Source organism: Monodelphis domestica, chromosome 4 (genome assembly GCF_027887165.1).
Source record: "Monodelphis domestica isolate mMonDom1 chromosome 4, mMonDom1.pri, whole genome shotgun sequence".
Lineage (NCBI taxonomy): Eukaryota > Metazoa > Chordata > Mammalia > Didelphimorphia > Didelphidae > Monodelphis > Monodelphis domestica.
Window position 1 is genome coordinate 122,032,702 of NC_077230.1, and position 11,022 is coordinate 122,043,723.

The 11,022-nt window shown below is 39.3% G+C and overlaps 1 protein-coding gene across 2 annotated transcripts in view; it reads left to right on the forward strand.

The window, feature by feature from the left end:
- Positions 1-10,619, forward strand: part of SCTR (secretin receptor) — a 92,825-nt gene extending 82,206 nt beyond the window's left edge. For both annotated transcript variants that reach the window (XM_056793754.1, XM_056793755.1), the window contains 2 exons: positions 3,651-3,692; positions 5,705-10,619. In XM_056793754.1, the coding sequence (XP_056649732.1) occupies positions 3,651-3,692; positions 5,705-5,878 (216 nt within the window). In that variant the 3' untranslated portion in view covers positions 5,879-10,619. The remainder of the gene's footprint in view (positions 1-3,650; positions 3,693-5,704) is intronic.
- The last annotated feature ends 403 nt before the right edge of the window (positions 10,620-11,022 follow it).

Here is an 11,022-nt window from a genome sequence, read left to right on the forward strand (position 1 = left end):
TGGGAAGTAATTATTCTATAGTGAAAAGACTGCTAGATTTTTAATAAAAAGACATGATTTCAAATTGTGGCTTTGCCATTCACTATCTATATGACTTTAAGTCTCAATTTCCTCATCTGTGAAATGAACTGTGGACTAGAAAACCTTAATGGTCTCTTCCAGTTCTAGATCTAGGACTCTATGATCCTAAATATCCCTAAGAGTATATTTGGGTTGTAAGGATAGAGTTCTCCCTGATCATCAGTCTCTAGGTCACTCAAAGAGAAGTGAGTCCAAAGCGCCTAACCAGAGTCATAACTAGCATTCTTGGACTCCAGGGAAAGTAGACTTAAATCAGCTTTTAAGAATAAATTCAGAAATGCAAAAATCCTAAATAAAACACTAGCTTGTAGATTACAAAAATATATCAGAAAGATTTCATGTTGTGACCAGACAAGATTTTTATCAGGAATGCAACAATGGTTTAATATAAGGAAAACTATCAACATAATTATTGTTTATATTAATAACAAAAGTAATAAAATCTTATAATTATATCCATAAAAAAGGCTTTGATAAAATACAGCACTTATTCTAACTTTAAAACTGGAAAGGGTAGAAAAAAGAAATGGAAGGAATCAGAAAAGGAATCTCTTTTTACAGATGATATGATGGTATATGGGGAAATCCCAGAAATTTAACTAAAGGTTAGTTGAAACTATCAATAATTTTAGCAAATAAGCAGGATATAAAATAAACCCCCATAAATCATCAACATTTTTACATATTTCTAACAATGTCTTGGAAGAAGAGAAAGAAAGAGATACACCCTTTAAAATAACCACAGATAGAATAAAATACCTGGGAGTACACCTGCCAAAACAAACCCAGGAATGACATGATGGGATTATAAAACACTTTTTACACAAATAAAGTCAGATCTAAATAATTAAGAAATATTCATTGTTCATGGATGGGCAGAGCTAGTATATAATTAATATCACAATCCTTCCTGAACTAGTCTACTTATTTAATGCTATCCCAAATAAATTACCAAAATTTAAATTACCCAAAAAATTACCTTTTTGAGTAAGAAAAAATAATTTAAAAAAGGAATTGAAGGGCAGTTAGGTAGATCACCAGATAGAGTGCCAGAGCTAGAGATGGAAGGTCTTAGGTTCAAATCTGGTCACAGAAACTTTCTGTGTGACCCATGGGGCAAGTCACTTCACTCAACCCCAATTGTCTGGCTCTTATTGCTCTTGTGTCTTAGAACTGATGCTTAATATTGATTCTACAACAGAAAGAATAAATAGAATAGCAATTAATCAGTCTTGTAATTAGGTGCTAAACTCAGTAGTTCTTGGATGCTGGCATATATGCATTGTCAGTGCCTCCCAAATTTTAGGGGTCTGAGGTAGCTACATCTGTCCTACCTTTGTTAAGATTCCATACTTGCCTTCCCCTGTTTGCAAAGACAAATAAGAGAGTGACTGCTTTGATGATAGCCCATTGTAGTAGTTGTGGAATTCCCTGAGAATTTTGTATCATGAAAAGAAACAATTTACATTGCCTGAGACTATTAATATTCCAAAGTACTTCCATTCAAAGCACTAGATCTGTTGTCTCATTGGATCCTTGTAATATCCCTGGGAGAAGTAGGTAAGACAGATGGTGGTAACTCAGAAAGAAGAGGGCAGGAGAGAGGTGAAATGATTTGCTCAGGGTTATTCAACTAGAGCTAACTGGTGGCAGAGGCAGGAAAGGAACCCAGGTTGCTACACTCTCAGCACTGGGCTCTTTCCACTATATTTCCTCATGGACTGAGACTGGACTGAGACTTCCTGTTTTCCTTGAAGCCGTGGTTTGTGGTTAGTCTTTCTGAATCCCCAAGTCCACTCAGCTACTTTTCATCTGAGGGACTTGTCAAAACAAAAAGTACTTTCTGGATTTTTCGCAAGAATATTTTTACTGACAACTCACATAAAGGAAATGAACTTTCAAATTTGTTTATACATGGTTTGTTCTTTCTGAGGAGAATGACTGTACAACTGAGGAAAAACTAAGTACGCAGGCCATTTTTTCACCACTCTATGTTCCCACCCTCTCCTGGCCAAGATAAGCCATTGCTGGAGAGTGGAGATTGAAATAATAAGGAAATCTAGCCTTATATATACTCGAACTTGTGTGATTTAAGGGTCATCAAAAAGACTTTTTGCCCCCAGTTTCTTTAATTCTGTGGACCTATTGCTGATGCCTAAATTTCTGTTGAACAGTCAGTTCTTTGGTCTTGGCTTTATCTCTTGTTAAAATATGAATCCTAATAATAACTGAATAATTTAATAAAGTGATATTAATGCCTTAATGTGAATTAGTTTACAAAATCTTTTCTTCCTCTTGACATAGGAGAGATGCTTTTGTGGAGAGAAAGGAATGAAGGAGGGATGGCAGAATGAAAAAAGTGATCCAAAACATAGTATTCTGCCAAATAATAATAAGCCTTCAATTAAGGTGGTGACTTGGTGCCTCTAAAAGGTTAAATGACTTACTTAGGGTCCTAAAACTAGAAGGTGCTAGAATCAGGATTTGAATACAGATCTTCCAAGTACAGCATTCTAAAATAAAAGAGTCTGGGAGCCCCTTCTGGTGAGCAGAGAAATCAAAGGGCCCAAAGTCTGAAGGTTGCCCTCCAATTCAAAACCTGAAAACTCAAATTGCAAAATATATCCCCTTTTATAGTTTCATGTCTGTCCCCAACCCCTCTTCTTTCTAAAAAATTCCACAAATCCTCAACCCCCAACTCCCACTAGTCCTTAAAGGGGTCTCCTGCCCATCTTCTACAGGATCTCTGAGAGCCCGTGCTCTCTTGCCCATTTTCCATGGGCCTTCAGAGGACCCCTGGCCTCCAGAGCTCCTCTCCTTTAAGGGTCTGTCCTCCATGACTTTTGGATGGTCCTCTGATCCCTGCAGCCTCTTAAATGAATTAGTTTGATATTAAATATTTATATATTTATATATTGATTACATTATAAAATAGATTCACACATCTAGGATTAACACAGTAACTCAATTACAACTCTGGTCATATCCTGGGACTATACTCTTAATCTAGTTACATACACAGACTCTCCTCTGGGACTAACTTCTTATTACAAATCACAGTTACATCTTACGGTTCTAAGATTATAATGTGATTGCACTCCAAGAATTGATTAAGCTATTAATTATTCATTTTCTGATTACAACTCCATGTGTAACACCAACCATGTTACTTTTCAAAAAACAGGTGTTTTTGGTGCTTGGGGCAGCCTCATGTCCTGTCCTGTGGATAGAAAGTTAGGGCACAGCAGATGATGGGTTTTTAAATCTAGAGCTGCCAGGTAGAGGACATTTAGTCCAACCTTTCATTTTCCTTTCATTTTACAAATGAGGATAATGAGGCCCACGGACATTAAGTGACTTACTTGAATCACACAAGTAATGAGCATCAGCCTCTAGAACTTGGACCTAGATCTTTTGACTGATGAACCAGGCTCTCTACCCTGTCCCATGATGCCTCCCATGGAAAAATCTGCCTTTCCTGCTCTGAGACATGCTTGTCAGGGAATTCTGGATTGGGCCAATTAGGTTGCCTTTCTGCATTCTAATACTGCGACTCTTTCTCTTGGCAGGGCTTGGTGGTAGCCATCCTCTACTGCTTCCTCAATGGGGAGGTAGGTTCTCAAATGATGCTTCAGAAGTGCCAAAGATTTCTAGTTCCAGGAAGAAACGGCACCTGCAGTAATTTGGAGGGATGTCTGGAATGGGTGGTGCCAGGGGGCAGGAAACCCTGGGACGAGCCTGGCACCTGCCCAGTTTCAGGCTAGCTGCCAGCCTGGTTCTATTCTTTGAGTAGCTCATACCTTATAGCCGCTGCCTTGGCTTCTTTTGAATGGCTTGGGTTATGCCTTTTGGCTCCTACTGAAGATGACATTTGGGACCCTAGGAAGAAAGAAACCAAACATGAGAAGACAATATTAGATTCCCTTAAATCCCCAGAGGCATTAGAGGAATCAGTCTTGTTGGGTAACCCTCTGCCTCAGTGCTGACTGCCCTATTCCAGGATATACAGCCACTCTTTTTGTTGTTGTTTTTTTTAACTCTTACCTTCCATCTTAGAATCACTACTGTGCATTGGCTCTAAGGCAGAAGAGAGGTGAGGGCTAGGCAATGGGGGTTAAGTAACTTGTCCCAGGACCTCCCATCTCTAGAGCTGGCTCTCAATCCAATGAGCCACCCAGCTGACCCCTCCGCCACTCATTTTAGAGATTCTCAAAGGTCTTTAGAGTAGGTTCTGAAACTTCTCCTCATCTACTCAAAGCAGTTTCTCCCTTCCTCTCACTGAAACCCTAGAATGGAGAAATGGTTAGGCGAGTACACCAATGTCAACAATTACTTGTTAAGGAGGCAGCTAGGTGGATCAGTGAGCCTAGAAACCAGAGGTACTGCATTTAAATTTGACCTCAGACACTTCCCAGCTGTGTGATCCTGGGCAAGTCACTTTACCCCCATTGCCTAGTCCTTACCACTCTTCTGCCTTGGAACCAATACAATACACAGTATTGATTTTAAGATGGAAGGTAAGGGGTGGGGGGAAGTCTTGTTAAGTTCTTGGGTGTTGCATGGGAGACAAAATTGTAGAGAGGAAACAATATTATAAATGATGCTACAGAGGTGTTTCTATTCTGTGGGGTTCATTCATGAAACGATATTAGAGCAAACTTATTTGCGTTTTTACCTGTATAAGATGTGGTTCTTGCTTTCAATGAGCTGGTAGTTTTAATTGGGCAGAGGAGAAAGAAGGAATAAATCAACATTTCCTATGTTCCTCTTCAAAACGGCCAGTTTTTAGAGGTGTGGGCATGGGTGTGCTGGAGTTAGCTCAAAGGGGCTGGTTAAATTCAGTGTGAACATTCAAATCAGCAAACATTACCTATAAGGGCTTAGATTTGATGATCATTTAGATGAAAGAAAGCAATGCAGAAAATGTTAACCCAGAGACAGGAGGTCCTGGGTTCAAATCTGACCTCAGATTTCCTTAGGTCACTTTCTTCATTTTTTTAGGCCTTTGTTTGGGGCCTTTAACAAACATTTCTTGGAAATTTTCCCAAAAAATCAAGTTTTTCTTAAAGGAAAAAGATGTGCTACCATCAGGAGGTCAGGCAAAAGAGTGCCTATAAGGCAATTCCAAATGAGCAGCATAATCCAAAGGTAACTAGTTTGATGGGAACAGCAAAGCATAGCATTTAGTTATAAGATAACATAGAATTTAACACAGACTAGCCATGCCAAAGGATTATGGGCAGTGGGGAGGGAAAGTAAAAGAGAGAAAAAGACAAAGTGAGAGAGAGTGCACTGTGGGTATGAATAGTCTTGGAAGGTTTCCTGGGGAGGAATAATTTGAGTTGAATCATGAAAGAAGAACAATCAGTCGAGAAATATTTATTAAATACTACTGTCTGCTAGGCACAATTCTAAATATTGGGAATATAAAGACAAGAGAAATAGTTGGGCCCTCCAGGAGCTAACATTCTAATAAGGGGTTGGGAGAAATAGCCAGGAAGGAATGGAACAGGGTTTCAAGCCGGTGGCAGAGCAGGAACAACGGTGAAGAGCTGAGAATGAGTATGATGTACATGTTTGGATTCTTCTGGTTAAGAGATGCTCTTTTTGTCTCTGGGGACAGGTGCAGCTGGAGATCCAGAGAAAATGGCGGCAGCGGTATCTGAATAATTGGTTCTGGATGCGCCCAGCACTGAGCTCCTCCTTCAGCAATGGAGCTAGTGGCCCCACCCAAATGACTAAAGCCAGTCCACTGGAGCAGGGCAGAGGAACTGCCTGGAAGGCCAGTGTCATCTGAGTGACCTGGGACTAGGTGAATGGGGAAGGCTTTGATGAGAGACTTGGGGCACCGACAGGCACTGGACTGCTCTGGAAAGATGTAAGAGAGAGCAGGTGGCAGTGCTACAGCCAGGTTCTTCTGAGAGGTCACCACATTATAAGAAGCCACTGAGACTGCAGAATATGTTCAATAGTGACAGTGACAATCTCCATGTTCCCAGCCCGGGGATACTTCCTCTTGCCTTTTCCTTTCCTTAGAGAGACAGTTCCTGATCTCACTTGCTTACCTCCCTTCCCCAATTCTTAGCCAAGTCTCTCTGGGAAAGGAGGAGAGGAATCCCCAAAATACAATGAGAGGGAAAACGAAGAAATTAGAATTATGTTGAGCATGTGCAGAGGAAAGTGACTGGGATGGAGAAGAGACTTGAGCCCATGGTATAAGAATGATGGAAGGATCTGGGCAATTCAGAAAAAAAGATAGCTACTTTCAAATATCTGAAGGGTAGTCCCATGGAAGACAGAATATATCTGACCTATGTGTGTATGGTTCCAGTGGGCAGAACTCAAATCAGCTGGTAGAAGTTATAAATATGCAGATTTTGGCTAGGATAAGGACTTTTTTTTTTTTAAACCCTTACCTTCCATCTTAGAATCAATATTGTATATTGGCTCCAAGGCAGAAGAGTGGTAAGGGCTAGGCAATGGGGGTCAAGTGACTTGCCCAGGGTCACACACCTGGGAAGTGTCTGAGGCCAGATTTGAACCTAGGACCTCCTATCTCTAGACCTGGCTCTCAATCCACTGAGCTACCCAGCTGCCCCCAGGGCTTTTTTTTTTTTACAAGGAGAACTGCCCAATAATGGAATCAGTTGCCTTGTGGTGACCAATGGTCAGAGATATAGTGGTGGACATTCATGTACTTGGGATTAAGTTGGACTAGATGACTTTTGAGACTTCATCTTCTCTAAATTCTGCGCTTTTGTCTAGAAAGAAGAGGAGATTAAGTTCAGTAGGGGTAGTTGGGACACTATCCCTAAATCTAATTCGGGTCATCTGGAAAGGGAAAGCTGCTCAAAGTCATCTGCCTGTTACAATGAGTTTATTTAGTGCTTCACAACTGAAGGGAAAAAGAAAAGGATGTTAGTAAATTTGACAATGGGAATGATTCATTCATTATTGATAAGAAAAAAGACATTTGGGGGGTACTTGGAGGTAGGGATTGGGAGTTCCAAGTTTCTTCTTCTCCTTAGAAATTGGAACATGTTAGAGAAGCCATTTCATCCTTACAAATCTTTCCATCTTTCTTCCCCTCTATATAGGGCCAGAGAAGCCTTTGGAATCATGTGATTCTTCTCCCTATCCATTCTCAGCCCTCACAAGAGTGAAAAGAGTGAATTCGGTCTCTAGCCCTCTTCTGTCTCCTTCCCCTCCCCATCTTTCATACACCTTTTTCAGTGTTCTATGCTACCCTCTCAAGCCATATACTGTTTTCACAGTCACTTCACCCCCACCATTGTAATTTACCTATTTTGTATTCTGTACCTCACTCTCCCTGGGCTACCCAACGTGACAACTAATGCAGTCATCTAATAAAAAACAGGTACTGAAGTGGAAAGAGAACTGGATTTTGATTCAAAGGATGTAGGTTCAAATCCTTGCTCTGCTATTTATTTATCTGTATGTCCTTGAGGAGGTCTCTTAACCTCTCATATATAAAATGGAGGAAACTGAATCAAATATTTTCCAAGATTCTTTCCAGCCTATGACCCAAATCTTATTCCACACTTTCCCTTTTCTGCCATATGCTTAAGGAAGAGGGTAAAAAGAGATTCCTCTAATGTCCCTTTACTCTCAATTTTATGTATGCTTTTGGGAAAACCAAGGGAGACTCGACTATACAATAGTATAATGTGGGCAAATGGCATGTAGAAAGAACAAGGGCTGAAAAGAGGCCATTGAATTTCATGATTAAGAGATTATTTGTTATTATAGAGGAGTGTTTCACCATATATACACATATATAAATTCATTTTTATAGGATAGTGGCAATATGCCTATCTTTCTTGTCTAAACTTAGCGGAATGACTTTAGTGGAATTTCCAAGTAATTCCAAGACTGATAAGAGAAATTTAGGAGCAAGAAGGGCTTATTATTTCTTAAAACACACAATAAGGATATAAATGGAGACCAAAGGAGGACCTGGTTTCAATGACAATGAACCTTGCCTATGCCCCATTGCCCAGAAGCTAAGTTCTGGATTTGTAGGAATCATTCTTGCAATTTGCAAGATTCAGTTTTGGAAGTAGAAGGGAAGATGTTTCCTATAAATCATTTTTTTAAACTCTTACTTTCCATCTTAGAATCAACATGTATTGGTTCCAAAGCAGCAGAGGAGTGAGGGCTGGGCAATGTGGGTTAAGTGACTTGCCCAGGGTCTCAGAGCTAGGAAGTATCTAAGGATAGATTTGAACTGAGAACCTTCCATCTCCATCTCTAGACCTGACCTTCAATCTGCTGAGCCACCTAGCTACCTCCTCAATAAATCATTCTTTGGCTTATGCCCCCATCCACTTTCCCCATGGAATGTCAGAATTTGGCTCATTGTTGCCTCCCTACCTATGATCTCTCTCAGAACATCAGAACATTGCCCAGGTCTCTATTTGTGCTGATATAGGTGATATAAGCATTTAGGCTAATGGAACATCAACAATAGGGCAAACTTTATTTCACCCAATGCGGAGATGAGAGGAAGGTCCAGATTTGCTCCTCCATGTCATGACTATGTACCTTGCTACTTCTTGACTTCGGCTCCTGTTTGCCTCAGGTACTTTTTATCCTCTTTCCTAGAATACGGATTTAGCAACTCATTACTCTTATGATGCCTCTAACTACTGCTTTCTCTGGGAGCCATTTGGTTTCTGCTCCAAGAGCTCCTTTTTTTTACAATTGCCCTTTGAATATGAGGTTGCTTGGATAAGTAGGCTCCCCCTTGTCCCGATACACATCTAAATTTTCAAAACCAATATTTATTCCCAAGGGTCTAGAACTCTTGTAACTGGAAGGTCTTAAAGACCACAAATGCTACTATATAATTATGGAATATTCTCATAGCTGTAATTAGAGATGGCAAGACAATAGCAATTAAAAAAAAACCAACAAAACACGGTAAAAAAGGAAAAGGCCATCACACACATACAAAACATATGGAAAATGCATAATATTGCTTAAGACAAGTAACCTTCTCCCTCCAGACTTGCAGTCATTCGTGGGTTAGACTGTACCTCCCACAGATATAAGCTCTTGTCCATTCAGCTTCATTCAACCTTTGTAGGGATGAGGGTTCTTACACACATGTACTCCATTGTAGCACTCCTCTTTTGTGTCTCTCAGTTCTGGTCTCTGTCCATTTCTCCAGATCTATTTCTATTGCCTTTTAGAGCTCACAACCATGGGTATCATTCTGATTTACATAACTCACAGCTTCCAATTGCTTCCCAATTTCTCTCTTCCACATCTTTACACCTCATTGAGGAAATAGCATTAAAATTCCAAATCTCATGTCACTTAGGAATGTTTATGTGTTTTCTTTTCATTTTTTATTAATAGTATTTTTTCCAAGTGTTTCAGCTCTCCCCTCCACTCCTCACATCATAGAAGGCATCTACCATCCAGCAAACATATGTATATATAGAGTACTTCTTTTAGGTTTCCACTTCTCTGATCATTCTCTGAAGATGAACATTCACAAGTTATTCTTCAAATATTAAAACTATAGCTATATATAATGATCTCTTGGTTCTATTCATTTCACTCTTCATTGTCTCTTTCCAAGTTTTAAAAAAATTAGTCTGCTAGGAGTCAGTTAGGTGACTCAGTGGATTGAGAGCCAGGTTCAGAGAGGGGAGGTCCAGGGGTTCAATTCTGCCCTCTGATATTTCCTAGCTGTGTGACTTTGAGCAAGTCACTTGACACTCATTGCCTTGGAACCAATACACAGTATCAGTTCTAAAATGGAAGGTAAGGAAGTTAGAAAAAAAATCAATCTGCTCATCACTTCTTATGGAGCAGTAGTATTCTGTCACAATCATGTACTACAATTTGTTTAGCCATTCCCTAATTAGTGGACATACCCATAATTTCCAGTTCTTTGCCACTGCAAAGTGTCCACCACAACTGCTATAAATATTCTGGAACATATAAATTCTTTTTCTTTTTCCCTGATCTATTTGGTATACACATTCTATAGCTCTCTGGGCATAATTCCAAATTGCTTTCCAAAATGGTTAGATCAGTTCTACTTTTCCACAACTCCTCCAAAATTTGTCATTTTGCCCTTTTATATTTTGGCCAATCTGATGGGTATGAGATGATATTTCAGAATTGTTTTAGTTTCCATTTCCCTAATCAATAGTGATTTAGATCATTTTTTCATATAGCTATATGTGACTAATTTCTTCATCCAATTGTCTATTCATATCTTTTGCCCATTTATGAATTGGGGAATGTTTATATGTTTATTTATATTTTATTATTTTTTTATTTTAATAACAAATTTCCAGATAAGTTTTCTGAAGTTATATAATCCAAATTGTCTCCCTCCTTTCTTCTCTCCCCACTCCTAGAGCTGGCAAACTATTCAATCTGGGTTATACATGTGTAATCATGCAAAACATTTCCATGTTGTTCATTTTTGTAACTGAATAATCTTATAAAACCAAAATCCCCAAACATATACTCAAATAAATAAGTGATAAATCTTATATTTTCATCTCCATTTCTACTCACACAATTCTTTATCTAGAGATGGATAGCTTTCATTTTCATAAGTCTCTCAGAATTGTCCTGGTTCATAGTGTTGCTGTTAGTAGCAAAGTCAGTTACATTTGATTGTCCCGTAATATTTCAGTTACTATGTATAATGTTCTCCTGGTTCTGCTTATTTCACTCTGCATCAGTTCATGGAGGTCTTTCCAGCTCTTTCTGAAATCATCCTGTTCATCATTCCTTATAGCACAATAATATTCCATCACCATCATGTTTGTGTATTTTAAAGAGCAACACCTTCAACTAAGTTCTTATTTTTCATCCTGTCACCCTACCTCCACAGCTATCTCATATTATTGGCTGCGTAAGCCTGGGAGTTTAACCTGTGTTTCTCTCCTT